The following is a 16,659-nucleotide window of genomic DNA, read 5'->3' on the forward strand; positions in this document are numbered from 1 at the left end:
TTATCGGCTGCATGCTCAAGGACTTCGGATGGTTGCGGGGACTTACACCTTTTCAAAACACCTTGCCTGTTTTATACTGCCATCGCCAGCCTGCTGACTCCCCACTCACATCAATGGTCAGTTGGCTCACTTTTATTGTTTTGTATGGTGGTTTACTAACTGCTAACGGAACTACCAGTATCACTGCTGTATCAGCTTGCTTATATAGTTTAAGATGGTGTGTTTGGCTAACCGCTAACTATTACAGTTAGTGTTACTACAGCTAACAGCAAACAGCTAAAGGAACTACCAGTACACGGGCTGTTGTACCTGTCCGCAACTCAGCAGCTGCTACTCTGGCAGACAGTTTAGTGAGTTGAATTTTGTTTTTGGCAAGATTATATGACGTGTTTTATACAACACCTTCAAGCCAATTGCCAACATTTCTAGTTCTGATCTGTTATTCTGTCAATCAAAACCTGAATTAATGGCTAAACCTGGTGATTATTACTTTCTTTTTCTCAATCTATTACAGGATGATGAAACTTAAAACTTAAAATTCATAATTCTACTGACTAGATTTGGCCTCTTTTACACCATTTTTTTTATTTTTGAAAATACGAGGCGTGGTTGACTTTGTACTATAATGATACTGTAGCAATTAATATTGTATTTTACATAAAGGCATACAAGCTTGTGCTCCTAATGATGAATTTTAAGTGCCATGTATAACAACACTGCACCAAAAACCACAGACCAACAACAGGGGGGTTGTTTCTCTATATTCACATTGATCACGGAAGCGTCTGGCAAGGTCGGGACATCGTTTTAGAATGAATTGATAACAGCTAAATGCTTTTATGTGCAAGGTGTAAATTAATGAACTGGTATTTTAGCATGTCTTGTTATAGTCAGAGCCAAGGTGACTCTGCCGATAATTGAAGTGTGCTTTGTATATCAGTCCAGTCCTGCCTAAGTGTGTGTCTGTGAATATGCTCACATAAATACAGCCGGGCTGCTACAAGAGATTCGATTCTCTGTCCGAACCTGATTGGGCCCGTCACTGACAATTTCCTCAGCAGTGTCCCAACTCCTGCTTCTCATTAATGGGGAGAATGTCATACAATGTCCATTTAATATATATGGCAATGGCACATGACAGTTTTTGGGCTGTGCTGATCATTCGGCAGGAGAACTACAACACCAGATCCTTACCAATTTGTGTCTATTGCTCTTTCACTTAAATTAAGAACTGTTTCAGTTGACACATCATGTATATTGAAAGATAACTACATACTGTACCAGTTGGATAAATCAGTCTGTCTGTGATTACGTCATCTATGTTACCACATAAGTTAAAGATCGACTCTTCACTTTAATCATATCTATGTCCTTCAGCGGATCAAAGCACACAGAAGAGGACTGAAATCCCCTGCGCTACTATAGTGTATGTGTGTACATGGAATTCTGCAAGCTCAGACAAAGTTTGGGAGTTAAAGTCAGTTCCTTGCGTGCGAGCACAGATCGCAGTCATGGCCATGTGGTCTGGGAGTTGCCCAGGCCCCTCAGCGGGATCACAGATGGTGGCTCGGCCGAAATGCTGGATAATCACCCTCAATGCAAAAAAAAAGAAAAAAAGTGATGTAAGAGGGACTGAAATGAAACGGAAGAATAAAATGTGTTCACTGGTAGCATATAGACATTGAGGTGGTTAGTCATGTCACGGACCTCCTCACCCCATTGGTCTTATGTGATCTGCTTGGGGAAATAAAATCCTCTTTCCTAGTCATCGCCCCGGATATTGTGATCTGCGAGAGCTCAAGCCATTGGTCCATGGGGCCACTGAGAGAAGGCCTAATTTAGTTAAGCCTAGCTCCAATGAGCAGGATTTTATTCAGTCGGAAGGAGCAAAACCCTGAGATTAATATTTAAGACCATCCCACTGGTTATTAGCATTACTTACCTTGAAAACAACAAAACATGAAAGATTTGTACTTCATACCAAGCAGTTAGTATAACCTAATCTCCATCATCTCAGGTGTTTCATATTGTAATGTCACTGTTTGGTGCTTACCTTCTCTTGGTATTGCCTGCGCGAGGAGTCCAGAGATTGAATTAGAGCTGTAGCGTGGCCCACAAACATGGCGTAGCACGTGGCTCCTACAATCATACTCAGCATGGTGATCCACAGGTCAGACATGCTGACGGGGGCCCGGGCACCATACCCGATGCACAGCATGTGGCTCATGGCTTTGAAGAGGGCATAAGAGTACTGCTTACCCCAGGAAACATTCTGCAGGGGCAAAGGGAGAAAGAGAGAGACAGAGAGGGGTTGGGGGGGAGTTACTGCAAGGCAAGGCAGGGCGAGAAGGCTCTCCAGCAGGCAGAATATAAAGACAGGCTTTCCTTTGATGGATCACTGAATCTTTACCAAAGAATCTGCCAGCACACTCTTCATGCCTCACAGCCTAATGCCCTCACTGAGGAGCTGAACTTTCTACCCAACTCTTTTTCTTTCCCCTCCTTCACTCAGTATTTCAACACTTTCAACACCCTCTCTGCTGGGACCTACCTGGTTTTATTCATTTTTACCATTTGCCAAGCGGAGCAAAACAGCTCATGTTTGCAAGTACTGAAAAAAGCCCCAAACTTGCATTATTTACAAAAGCCAGAGGAATTGTTTTCCTTAAAGCCCTGTGCCCCTTTCTCTCTCTCTCAGGTCTGGTTTGAGTTGCAATGGGATTCAGCATGTTGGATGCAGGGGACCAGAAATACAGAGCTGCAGTGTCCACGCAGACATGCGGCTGACAGTCATGTAACATATCAGCTTAACATATCATAGCGGTCTCCCTGGTTGAAAATGTAAGGAGCCAGTTATGAACGACTTTCTTGAACTCTCGCCCCTTGTTATAAACGAAAGGGGAGTAATTTGCGCTAAGTGAGAGTCATTCCCTTTATCGTTCACGGCATGCTCTCTCCTCACAAAGTGACTTTGTCTTGTGTGTCTACTACACGATAGTCTCTCGAGTCGGGTTTGTGAGGCCCTTATTATCCAATAATGTGTCCAGCTGGGTTAATGGTGTTTCACTGTAATACCGTCATTACTCAGAATAAGTTGTTTGAAAAGAAACTGATTGGTCGCTGCCGACGTGGAAACACGCAGGCAGGAAGAAGTGTAATTCTGCCGCTCAACAACAGCTTCTATGTCTCCTCTTGTCAATAATTAGCATTTGACAATATGCACTGTGAGATTAAGGTATTATGAGGCACGAATGTATCACGACAAGAGGGACCCGTGGGCACAGACGCCTTAAAGGCCTTCCCCACAATCTTTGGTGGTCAAGTGACCCACACAGTGGTAGAGTTGTAGGATTTCTTCCAACAGATTTTGAGGGCCCTTAATGTGTTATTGTATCCTGCATGAGGGAATAAACACTCCCTATGAAGTTGTCATGAAGTTGCTTTCTTGTAACAACCTCAAAGTGAATGTTTTAGGTCAGTGTGCTTCAAGCTTCAATTGCTTGTCGGATCATCGAACAGCGTCTGAAACCCTCTCCTTCCACACGTTTCTGACATCAGAATTAAGGGTGAATGCGTTCGAAAGGTTCCTTAACTTTCCGAAACCAACTATGAGAGAATAGCGCCCACTTTTCGCAGCGATTAGCCCGGCGTGGTGAGGTGAGAAAGTAGGGAGGATTTGAACATCTCCCCGCAGCTCTCCTTTATATTCTCTACACAACTACTTCTGTCACTTTTCAAATGCACAAACGTGTGACACTATGAATGCCTTGCAGCAGCAGAGACATGGAGAGTAGCAGTACAGAGCAGACTTTGCTATCAGACCTGTTCGCATGATGTGTCGTACAAACTGGTTTGTTTCCAGCACACTGTGGCCTTCGGGGAACTCTTCGAACAGAAGCTCTTAGTGGGGCCGCTGGGGGACCTGGCCCTACACCAATTTTATAATCCACATCAGACATAGAAGACTTGAAAATGTGCTACCTTTATAGTTGCAATCCATAGTTTCTTTTATCTACACTTTTTGTTGATGTCAGCCTCTGGAGAAGTCATGTCTTCTGGTGCAAAATCTCTAGTGAGCAAACCCGAAACCGGCCCATCGAGGCTACATTTGTGAAACCCAGTGGGTTCCTATCTGGAGACAAATGCGACAGCTCTCCGCTACGGGCCTCGTAGCCACGGCCAAATTGCTGACTCCTCCAATAGCTTCACCTCTTGTGAACAAGAAATGCTGAGAAAGCGCTCCATATAGAATGTCTATCTCACCCAAAACAGAATAGCTAATGAAAGAAATATAAAACCTCCAGAAAATGTATTAAATCTGGCAAATGCCACACTGTAATATAGCACACCCCATCATGTTCACATGCTGATCATGTTCACATGCTGATGCCTCCTTTTGTCACGCCATTTTGCTCGACTCCATGCTGTTCATCAAGTGGGATTTAGTAAATGAGTGAATTTCCAGCTAATCATGTGCCCTGGATGACTCACCAGTTCCCATCTCCATGCTGATTAGTTTACTCTTTCAGAGATTGATTAGAAACTGTGTCGTAATTACACTTGCCAGTTTTAATAACAAATAGGGTCCAGTTTGTTTGTACTGGCAGCTTTGATTTCTTTCTCTCTAAACTGTCTTCAGACAAATAACCACTGTTTTTTATAATATTCATAACTGCACCCTGAGATCCTTGGCTGCGTCCTTCCTTGTTATTCCAGGGTCCAGACTCATACGTGAAGGCGATAGAGCCATTGCAGCTCCCAGACTGTGGGATGACGTGTTTGAGGAGATCAGGGCCGCAAACTCTGTCTCATCTTTTAAATCACTTTCAAAAACCCACATTTATAGACTTGCTTTTCTGGGATTTTATTTGTGTTTCATGACATTTTTTTTATTTTACTTCACTCTTTCACCTTGTTCTGTTTTAAATGTGTTCTGTTTTTATTGTAAAGCAATTTGTACCAGTGTTTTGAAATGTGTTAGTTTTTCTATTATAATTATCTTTCTTTTTTTTTAATCATTATACACATTATAATCTATTTACACACACACACACATCCAGAACAATCCCACCCAACCATGCAACTGGCACAAATACCATTTGTAAGGTCATGAGCCTTAGGTGTCATTTCACATGTGTACATTTAGCATGTGGTTGAAATGGGGGCAACACAGCAGAATGTTTGTGCTGTTCGTGTGCATGGAAAAGCACAGACTTGTAGTTCAGCTGGATGAAAACAGATAAGCTGGGGTGACTCACCGCACCTTTTGCTATTTGTCCTTGTATGCGTTTGGTGCAAAGATAAACAGACTGCATGAGGGTGCCATCTAATCCTATTGTAGTACAGGTTATAGGGCTTGGGATTTTATGTCGCATCTTATTGCACTGTATGTCATATTTCTAATGTTTGCTTATACGTATATAGAGCATATGATGCAGGTGCTATTTTGGGGCACACTTCAGTACATATTTTTGAAGGAAGATCTAAAAGGAGCCGGTAAAATCCCCAAGCGAATGTTGAGGATGTTTTCATCTGCCCACAGTAACTACCCCACATAAAGTAGATGCATGTTGAAGTATTAACTCTTTTGCAAATTGAATGCAGAATTCACAGGACGTCAGTAAGAATTTGGCGTGTTGTAGAGGCTTCTTGTAAGACGAAAACATGGGAGGAGGGGATGGAAATACATACGGCCGCTGAAACTAATTGACCTCTGTGGCAGAGAAACCCTGTCTGTGATTTTAAAAGACATGAAATGCAGATATCAAGCAAAAAAAAAAAAAAAAAAAGACACAAAAAACTATCAACAAAAGCAAGTCCACAGTGTCCATAGATCTTAAGTCCAATTGGAGAGAGTTTCAAAGTGTAGGAGCTACAACACTGGTGACCTCAGAGACCTGCTGCTGATGAAGGGCTACACAGCCTCTTAAATGTAGGCAGGCTAGACCTTTTGGGGGACTTGTTCGAAAGCATTATTGCTGGTTTGATTTTGTCTGTTTAAAGCAGTAATCAAAGAACAGACATAAACGTGTATTTTCCTGCATTATGTAAAAAGCGACAGTTATTTATTTATTACTTTCTTGCCGTGTTCTTTGGGAAGAATGAGTCATTGCAGTATTACCACCAGAAAAGGCAGCTTCTACTTTTTTCTCCCTATTCTCTACAATCCCCTTGAGAGTTCTACATTCATTTAGGCTCTGGAGGCAGCAAAACAAGTGACATCAGCTACTGCATATTCATCTCTCTGTAGCTCTGCCTTTTGTTTACAAGTACATGAGTAAAATGAATTCAAAGAATTCATTATTTACAGCTCATTTCAAATATAATTTAAAGGTTTCTATAAAACAGTCCTGTTACACAAGATGGGTCTGGTTATGTGAGCGGAAGACATTTGAATCTTCACCACCGGCCCGGTGTTGAGTGTGACCCAGAGGTGCTGGTTGTTGTTGACACCATTGAGTAATTATGAGACTGACAGGACGTGACGCACAGATGTAAACAACAGGATATGACCCCTCGACAGCATCTGTGCTCATAGGACAAATAACAAAAAATAGAGTGGTCACTGATCTGTGCTATCAGCACACTGGTGAATAAGTAAAAACCAAGGAAAATACATTTCCTTTCATATTATCGTGAACATTTGAATCTTTGGAGTGCGTGTGCATGTGTAGATTGTCCTATTTGGGTACGTTTTCATGCCAAATGTATGATTTATTTTCATGTTTAATTCCAGGTAAACGCTGCCCTTTAAGCAGAAACATCCGCATTAACTGGTTTTAATTACTCAATCATATAACTCTCTAAAACCCGGCAAGCTGTCCCACGCATGTGATGCACAATGTTCATTTTCAATTACGTAATCCAACTACAAGCTGTTCTCCCTGGGAGTGCACAGAAGGCACAACAGTCTTTGAACCCATAAGAGAGCAAGTGCAGGGATCTGCTGGCCTGCATGAGTACCAAACTGTACGTTGGCAAGAAAAGTATCTCACAGTGGTGTATCTCAGTGTGAAGGTTGGGCTTCTTTTTGTACGTTTTTCAGCCGTCCTCATGAAGGATCCTTGTTGCCCTGCTCAAGCTTTGTATTTGCTGTTGTATTTTTTATTTGTTTTTGGCTTCCCTTGCTTTCCTCACGAAACTAATGACTTTTTTCATTAACAATTATTCTGCAAATTATTTTCTTGATTGATCGTTTCGTATAGACAATGCCAGAATATTTATTTTTTTAATAATATATAACTAAACTGTGTCACCTTGGTAAAAGCCCCATCTAATTTATCTCAGGGTTAATGAATACATGCAACAACAAGTGTGACATTGTGAGGAGTGCGGTGACTTATTCTTTTTCTTTTAGTGTCCAATCAAGTGCAACCAGCGGCCACTGCCACCCTGAATCAGAAGGGTTAAATGAAAGAAGGCATGTCTGGTATCTGCACTCTCCAGATGATTATTGCCTTTTAACAAAAGTGATCTTGACATATTTGAAACTCCACTGTTATTAAGTGCTGTCCTTAACAACCATGCTCCATGCTTGACATTTTGACAACTGAGGTGGAAATACTCCCACATTTCTGAGTAAACAAAGAGATTCCCGGAGGGGTGATTGAAATCTCCTACTGTATTATCAGCAAAGAACAACACACCCAACAACGTCAACCAACAACATGTACTCTTCAACCAAGTAATTAACAAGAGGAGCCACAGCTGCTCGCTTCAGGACAAAAGCAGCCTACTCGGATGGAACCAATGCGTTGCCATGTTGTGGAAAAAGCCATGAGAGAGGAGAGAAGTATGAAAGAAGTTTGATTAATTCATAAACTCCGGACTGAGCCCTGCTGTTAGAAGTGACTCATTCAGAGGTTTGGGGAGAAATAAATGGAAAAGTAGTGCATAACTAGCCTTCAACCTCTGCTGAAGGCTAGTTATGCATGGTTAGGCCCTTCTGTTTTGCTTTCCACTGTCTACTGCTATCAGTCTATCTGTCAGCCACCAACATCTCTCTGAGACTTCAATCCTCAGCAGGCTGCTGCTCAGCCGTCTGTCTCTTTAATACGAGAACTGGACAGGAACAGTGAGCACTCACAAAACACACATGGTCCTCCATGCTACCAAACACATACTGTATCTTTACCCCTGCACATGCAGACAAAAGTAACATCCCATCACCCTCTCACCTGAGCCAACGCAGCGACGGCAGCATTATCTCGTCTGGTGATTGAGTAAATGCAGCCTCTAAAGAGAAAGAAGCTACTCTCAGGCCATTAGTCAAGAAGATAACGGCCCTACACCCGGTGCTGCACCACTCAGCAGTATCTGCAGTCCTCGTTGGCCCCACTCTTCCTCTCACAGCTGGAGACAGAAAGTGCCGATCCAACAACAGAAACTACACATGACGCAATCTGAATTTAAAGCAGTCATTCTTTGGCAGCTGAAAGACACAACCTTTGAAGGCAACATTCACCTGTCAGGCCGGAGAATCGCATTATGTATGCAAACAAAATATATAATGGGACATATCTTATCTTATCAAGATTGTGAGCTTATGAACACTAATGCATTGCGATGGTGTGAGAAGAGGAATCCCACATGTGGGCCAGGCTTTTCACTTCGGATTTGCCAGAGCGCAGTCAGCACACGGGGCCTCTACTTCTGCGAGGATCCACAGGGATGAGATTCCACAAATTGCTCATTCTACCCCATCACAGTCAGTGACATTATGTCAGCTGCTGACATCCCACAGTACAGAGATTTTGCTTCCAATATGTCTCATTTAGGGCTGCAACTAACATGTGATTTCATCAATTGTTTTTGGGATCGTTACTTGTGTTCTGCACACTTAGGTCCGATGCAAGTATTCAGTCATAACAACAGAGAAGAAATGAAAACAGAAAGCAAGTTGGATATGAATATGTATCAAAATTAAGTTACTGATTGCTTTCTGTATTGTTTTTTTTAGTAATATGTTGAATCAAGAAGTACAATTGTGAACTGTATTTCCCATGTGTACGTGCATTATAGTTGTTCACTTGAGGATTGGATTTAATTTGTGTGAGGTTGGAGACTTTTTTGCACAGGAAGCTTTCCACAGGCATTTAAAAGTTATTATTTTTTTGCATTTGTTTAAATTGGTTGGTGAACTGGAAAGTGTATTTGTGAACATCATGGATTACTCACAAATCATCGTACACATTTTTAAATCTTATTTCAATTAAAAGAACACTTGTCGCTGCCATTAAAACTAATTTCTTTCTTTATTCTTGTTTCTTAGAAAAGGGTTGTGAAGACATTGATTCTCTAAAAATGATTGATTTTTATAAAATGTCCGTAATTGCCTGTAGTCCGAGGTAACTATTCAAAATGCTTATTTTGTCTGACCGACAGTCCGAGACCTGAAGATGTTCCGTCTTAATAGTGAAAGACAACAAGCAAACATTTCATCTGAGAAGCTGGAACCAGAGAATGTTTGGCTTTTCAAAATGGTTGCAGATTCATTGTCTGTCTATCGACTAATCAATAAATCGACTAATCCTTTCAGCAGCCTCAACTCCGCCACAGTCTGTGTTTTCATACCTGAACATCAGAAGCAAAAATGGACCAGATTCATTAAATGTATGGTAATCCTAATCCAAGAAGTTGTGAAACTGCTGAGATTTGAAAGCATTATTGTCCCTTCAGGCACACTCTGTGAGGTTCTATATATAGGTCTGCTAGTCTCAGCTGCAGTCTGAACATGTCACTAGAAACTTTATATCTGCGAGGAGCTGGGAGACATCTTTGTAATGTTGTTTCGACACACTGCATACAAATTATTCCAGTTTAATTTTACCAACGTCACAGTCACAGCTGCTTTAAGTCGCCTATAAGCATCCAGCACACAGCTATCCTACAGTATATCAGCTGTTTCCTTCAGAGGCCCTTTTTGCGAATCCCCAACTACGGCTATAGATTTTGACAGTGCGAATGATCCCGCCACACAGGGGGCAGCCAATTAGCCTTCTACATGATCCCCATTTTGTATCGATTTGCATACAAGAGAGGGAATATAGCTGATTCATTCTGAGCAAGAGGGGCAACACGCAGCACAAGTGCAAAGAGACGATTAAGCTCAGTTATTACAAGTTATTATGTATCCAGAGTAATGTTGATCAGTGGAAAGTCTGAAAAACATCTGCGGTGCTGCAGCACATGAAGGAACAGTTTGCCCATGTTTGCGTACGTAACCTTGAGCAAGGAGGAATTGTGAGTGATGTGGGAAATTATATCGCTGCAAATAGATTTTGGTTTCAAACACAGATGGATGATGTCTGTTTGGGATTAATAACACAGCTGGCAGTGGGCTCAGTTGGGCATCTCATTTCCTTAAAGTACAAATAAGCGTTGGATACAGGGTGGTGATGTTGAGGAAAGCTGGCATTTTGCACCTCCAGCCCGATGCCTCCGAGCAGCCAGTGTGCATGTGGAGTACAGAGATGTTCGTCAGAGAGAGAGCGAGAGATGAGAGGGCAGGAGAGTTTCCCCGAGCGAGCAGTTACAATCAGCATTACCCAGGAGGCCCGCGTACACTCCTACACTATCACATTGCTCGGAGATGAGCAACCACAGTCCGTTTGACCCCAACTCAGAGAGCAAGAGAGAGAGAGAGAGAGAGAGAGAGAGAGGTGGAAGAAGCTGAAAACACAGTTACAGGAAAAGCACAGAGAGGAGAGACAATCCCCAAAGACCTCAAACAAGGCAATTTTGCGTTTGGAGATCCACATGGATTTCGGGAAGGCCAGACAATGGACAAAAAAATGCTGCACATTGCTGTTACAGTAGCATTGGTATTCATGCACTGTACAGTAGTATTATAAGTAGTCTCACTGCCTCTTTAAGCTATGTTTCTTTGTGGCTCAATATTGTACCTGATAAAATGTACCTGAGCTAACATATCCGTTCATCCTTCATCTTACCTTAGAATTAATTAACCTTACATTTATCTCATCATACTGTACTGTAATGCTATGACTGACTAGTCCTACACTGCAGTTCAAGAACCACGCCTGTTATTTCCATGTCTTATAATTGAGTGCAGCTTCAGCCTCAGTCTTTAGCACAATATCATGTATGTAGCCATGAAATGCAAAGGCCAAATGCCAAAAATAACAAACAAAAGAGAAGAGTGTGTAATACTTACAACCATACCGTTTAGGGACACCCAACAGTCAGGGGGGAAGTCTTGGAGGAGAGGCACCAGATACTGGAGGCAGCCATCCCAGTGACACAGAAGCAGCATCATCCCTATCAAATTAAATATTCTTACCACTGCACTAGCCAGGTCATAGGTCATATGGAAAATCTGCCAGAGAGAGAGAAAGAGAGAAGGAGAGAGATCTCAGTTAGGCATCTTTATTGTCTCAATCTTTGTTGTCTGAAAATGTACATTCAAATTCTATCATACAAGTACATAAACAACGCAGGTGGTCCGTATTTAGATCTGGTGTCCCTGAAACATCACATGCGTTGGTATTTTAGAGATACAAAAAAGATTTTTTTCTTTTCAAAAGATTAAAAAGATACTTAAAACGATCACAAAAGTACAAAGTCACCTTTGAAGTGGAGGGCATGGTGTGCCTGTTTGGCCACCAGAGAATTTGGTCGCCGCCAATGTGTGTGTGTGTGTGTGCGCATCTCACAAAGCTGCATTATTCAACATGGCTGCTTTCCAAAACAAACTGAGCAATGAGAGAAATACACACGTACAGCACAGAGAAGGTAATGCAGAGCGAGTGAAGGGAACGAAATACTGAATGATAAAGGGAGTCCACACACACCTGGAATAATCTGCCGGGGCGTGTGTTTAAATACCACGACTGCTGGTGTGGTTATTCCATCAGAGCGGGACATTTCAGAATAGAAAGCCATCAGCAGGGTGAGTAAGCATATGTGTAATGTGAAGCGGCTTCATTCACGTTCGATCTGGGCGAAGAGAATTGACTCACGCCCCGTTGGCTGTAGCACTAATTCAGAGTTTCTCATTAGCGTGAGAAACCCATTACTTCTTCCCAGGTTAGTTATTCCATAATCACCTCGACACTGAAGCTCAATTTCTCCTTCTAAAAAATTTAAATATGAAAAAAAAAAGAAAAAAGATTGCTGATTTCTGGTTGGTGGGTTTTGCATAATAAACCTGCGCAATTTGCCAATTTGTTGAATGGAAGACTTCAAGTAATTAGGATCTATTTTTAAGTTTATGGCTCTCCAATCTCTGTAAACTGCTCATTCTACTTATCATAACAGTAATGGCAATTTAATTGGGCCTCCGGGTATGTTTTCCTACACTAGTGGTAAAAAGTTAGAAGAGTTTCAAAGTTGTGAATTAAAAAAAAGTAAGTAGTAAAGTGAAGTAAAATGATGCCGGACTGTAATAGAGAGGTAAAGAAGGTTACACAATATGCGTGTATGTACAGTACATCTATTTCCAATCTATTCAAATGAATAAGAGCAGTACTTTGTTACATAGACCAGTTCTATTTTCTAATAAAGCATCTTTTACTCTATAAAAGATGCTTTTACTCTATATCTAACTCCAATTGATTTCCAATCTATTCAAATGAATAAGAGCAGTACTTTGTTACATAGACCAGTTCTATTTTCTAATAAAGCATCTTTTACTCTATATCTAACTGCAGTTCCAATCTTTATTTTGGTGTTAGCTGCCTGTTATGCTTCTCTTCAGTTCTATTTCTGGCTTACATATACTTCAGAATTTGGAAAAAAATACTGTCCACTTTTGACCAAATTGCTACTTACGTCCTCCTCTCATAGAGTGCAATCACTCCAGAAAAGAAAGAGAGCCTGAGCATGAAATTCATGTTTTGCTGACATGTAATCTGGCATAATTCTGCCCACCCTTCCTAAATCCAGGTGCTTTAAAAGCTCTTTGAATCTGCATCGCTCCACGCCGGTCTATTGTGTCTGTCCTCTAACCTTCCTGCACAAAGGACAGTGTCCACACACAGAACAGATGAGAGAACAAGAGGCTGAGCTGATGCTCAGATCCCTCTATGGTTCAACTCAACCACAGGGAGGTACAGTGCACTGCCCTCACAGGCTAAAATTAGCCACTAGTTTACAGGACGGCTGTCTCAATGCACCCAACATCTCTTTGGCTGCCTACGTCTTTATTCTTAATATAGCAGAACTCTCTCTCCCTCTGTTGGGTGTGTGTGTGTGTGTGTGTGTGTGTGTGTGTGTGTGTGTGTGTGTGTGTGTGTGTGTGTGTGTGTGTGTGTGTGTCTTCACAGTCATTATAGTTTGGTGACATAATAGGAAAGAACAGGCACAGGGCAAGACAAAGAGAGCAACGGGGGAGAGGAAAAACAAAGACAGAAAGGTGACTAATAAAGGTATACTTTCTTGGATGAGACTGGTAAACAGGAAGTAGCTCTTTGCTCACCCTTTGAATTGCAAATGATTCACACCAGGCAGAAATCAAAAAAGGTCGACTGACTAACTAACGCATAACAACAAAAGAGACTCTGAAAGAAAATGGGGGGGGGGGGGGTAAGGTGATAAAGTGACGTGTGCGAAGGTTGTGGTGAGGTTTAAATTCCCAGGCACCATTTTACTTTGCCGGGGAGCGTCTGCAACCTCTGAGTCACGCTGAGTCACCGAGGGCAGAGAGGAAACATGTAGAAACTCATTAACTTTGTTTGGGTTTGTATTTCATGGGCACCCGGCATGAAAAGTCTGCTAGTGGCAGCAGGTAGCCACAAGGTATTAGTCTATTAATATAGGTCTTAATAATAGAGGCTCCCGGTGTAGATCACTGGTCAGGTCACAGGATTATACAGGTTGACCTTCTTTGTGAAGCGGGGTGGATACATGGGGGTGAATTTAAACTATTTTGAAGCTGTTATGTGCTGCAGTTGTTACCCACTGCTGAAATAACACTCAATTAGGACAAAAACTGTGTCTCCATATAACACTTTATTTGTAATATTTTAAAGATTATAATCAATATGTGACACTTTTATGAGCATCCTACATCTTTCTTACGCTAATAAATCGCACAGTGAGGATAGAAACAAGAAAGTTAGACAGGGTGTTGAAGAGTGAGGTAGTGGAGTCCTATCAGGATATGTCCCAGAACTAAAGATGCTCAACAGTCCTCAGTCCTCAACAACTTTCAAACATGCACATATTTGATCAGATCTATGACGGAGTGTTTATAAGTTGTGCTGACCGAGTCTTTCTGTGTGGCACACAATGGGCCTGCCTCTGTTTTGTTTAATGTAAAAGCCCCACAGCACTGACGATATCTGAAGTAAAAGAAACGTTTGAGGAAGTTACTTAAACTAGCTAGCGACTTATAAACTAATAGCTTGAATGAAGTCAACTTCTGAACTCTGGCCCTGGAAATACACTGCAACTTACACTTATTGTCATTATTAATTCATCTGGTAAATGAATTTCATGATTCCATGTGCCACAGGTTGAGAGGGGGTCTTGTGAAATCTTTAACCACCTGCTCACATTACAATTACACAGGAGACGAGGGGCAGTGACAATTTCAGAACGACGTCCCTAAAGTTAGGCACGACAATTGACCAAGCCGCGCGTCCACCCGAACGTTTCTCAGCCACTATAAGCTCTCAGTAACTGCATGACAAGAGGAAATAGGTAGCACTGACTGAGAGCCAAAAGCCATTACTCTTGGTTGGCATCGGCAAAATATAGGCTTAGAATTAAGTGCATTAAGCTTAAATTTGACCGGGGACAGGGCAGGGGCATAGGTCAGCATAATCCTCTAATGCAGAAGAGCCGGACGGCCAAGATGTGATGTGATAGCCGCACAAGGTTACACGCTGGTCGTATCCAGCCAGGAACGGCGCTCATTCACATTTGGCACGTCCCCCATCTTTTCATCGGTGCAGTACGGTAGAGTGGATGTCAACCTGTGAGGTGTGTTTACACACACAAATACACTTCTGTAAACTGGTTTCATAATACCGTGGGGGAAACAAAACTTAGTCCGGTGGTCCGACATGTGTTTCACCTAAACTTTCACAGGATTTACTCCACGGCAATCCGTCAGGTTCATGTCTGCACTGTAGGCCGAATCACGCATGTACTTTTGAATCTGATATGCAGCGAAAAAGAGCATGCAGGAGAATTACCGATCGCCAAGCTGTGGGCCTTGAACACGCAATTAGAAAGTGTTCTTTATGCATCTTCAAATTGGACATGAGTGACCTCTGTTTGAGGTTACTGAGGATTAGCGAGGGACTAATTTGAGGGGATTAAAGCCACCACTGGCCATTACATTGAGGGATGACAAAACTGCTTCCAGGCAAATCTGGAATTCTCCTGCTTAACATCGTCTTGTAAATCTCCTTTTGGATCTCTCTTGGTGTTGCTTAATCACAAAATTACAGTGGAACTTGGATTTGAAAAATCATATTATCATGTAATGGGAATTCACTGGGATTTAGCAAGTCTCACGTTTTCCTCCTTCTTCTTCTGTATATCAGGAAAGCTGTTGCCATTAAAAAGTTGATTTCTAAAAAAACAACAACTAAAAAACTCCTGAAGACAAAGTCCTAGCAGACAAAGCTGGATACGGAACATTTTATACTTCCAGTGCCGTTTTCTCCCCTTAAGAAAAGCAGCTTACTGGAAATAATTACAGTTCACATGCCTGTAATGCCCTATGCACAATGTCCATATATGTATAGCTCAGCAATATATAGACATAAATAGAGTTGGCATTATTTCAGTGCCTCGGGCTGCATGCTGTATACTCTGAGAAGCTAATCAGTCTGCAAATCTGTCTACAATGCAGACTAGAATAGACCAGACTACAGATGGAGAGCAGAGAAGATGGAAAATCTTTTCAGCAACTTGATACACAAAACTCTTCGTGCCACAATACTGCTGTGTGAAAACTGTTGTTTTCTCTGCAGAAAAAGCTTTGGATCTGCAGCGGTAGCACGTAGTACATTTAGGTAATGAGGCCCAACAGTAATTTGTAGCCAGAGACTTAATTAAAAGGCAGTTGGTGATCAATGGGATCTTTAAAAAAAGGCAGAAAACAAGTAGTGAGCTATTAATGTAACAGGGGACTGGTCATTATTTCTTTACTGCATACACTTCTGCTGCCCATGCAGAGTTGAAGCGATAACACCTCACATTACAGCGAAATCTAATTGCAAATAACACACTGAAGTGTCATTTAATATCCAGCCCGCAAAACAAATGTATCAATAAAAAGGTGAGGTGTTGCAGACTAGGATATGGTGATACTGTTCTTTACTGGATTGGCCCATACCAACCATCAATCAATGCATTCGCTTAACTGGGAAAAGTCAGCCCTTGGTCATGTGTCGATCACAAGTTCAAATAAAGACTCCTTCCGCCCAAGTATAGCTCTTTCCTGCGGGAGTTCATCCGCTCTGTTCTCCACCGTTTTCTGGGTCCGTCAGCAGTATTCTCCGGTTCCTCCGCTAATCACATCACACTGTACTGCGAGCGTAGCTGCCTTGCCCGCTGTCTCACTCTGCGTCTATTTCGGTCGTGTGAGCGTGATAACCTCAACACTACTGTTCTGCCTTAATCTGCGCTCAACCATTCAGAGCTGCACTGGCAGAGGCAGCATGCTCTGGGGCAGAAGCTCGC

General features: G+C 42.0%; 1 protein-coding gene across 1 annotated transcript in view; it reads right to left on the reverse strand.

Moving 5' to 3' along the window:
- hcn1 (hyperpolarization activated cyclic nucleotide-gated potassium channel 1) overlaps positions 1-16,659 on the reverse strand; it is a 58,184-nt gene that overhangs the window by 21,274 nt on the left and 20,251 nt on the right. Inside the window, exons 3-4 of the mRNA XM_076087619.1 lie at positions 11,177-11,338; positions 2,054-2,272 (exon numbers count right to left, since the gene is read on the reverse strand). Of these exons, the coding sequence (XP_075943734.1) occupies positions 2,054-2,272; positions 11,177-11,338 (381 nt within the window). The remainder of the gene's footprint in view (positions 1-2,053; positions 2,273-11,176; positions 11,339-16,659) is intronic.

Source organism: Anarhichas minor, unplaced genomic scaffold (assembly GCF_050575085.1).
Source record: "Anarhichas minor isolate MPS153535 unplaced genomic scaffold, ASM5057508v1 ptg000002l, whole genome shotgun sequence".
Classification (NCBI taxonomy): domain Eukaryota; kingdom Metazoa; phylum Chordata; class Actinopteri; order Perciformes; family Anarhichadidae; genus Anarhichas; species Anarhichas minor.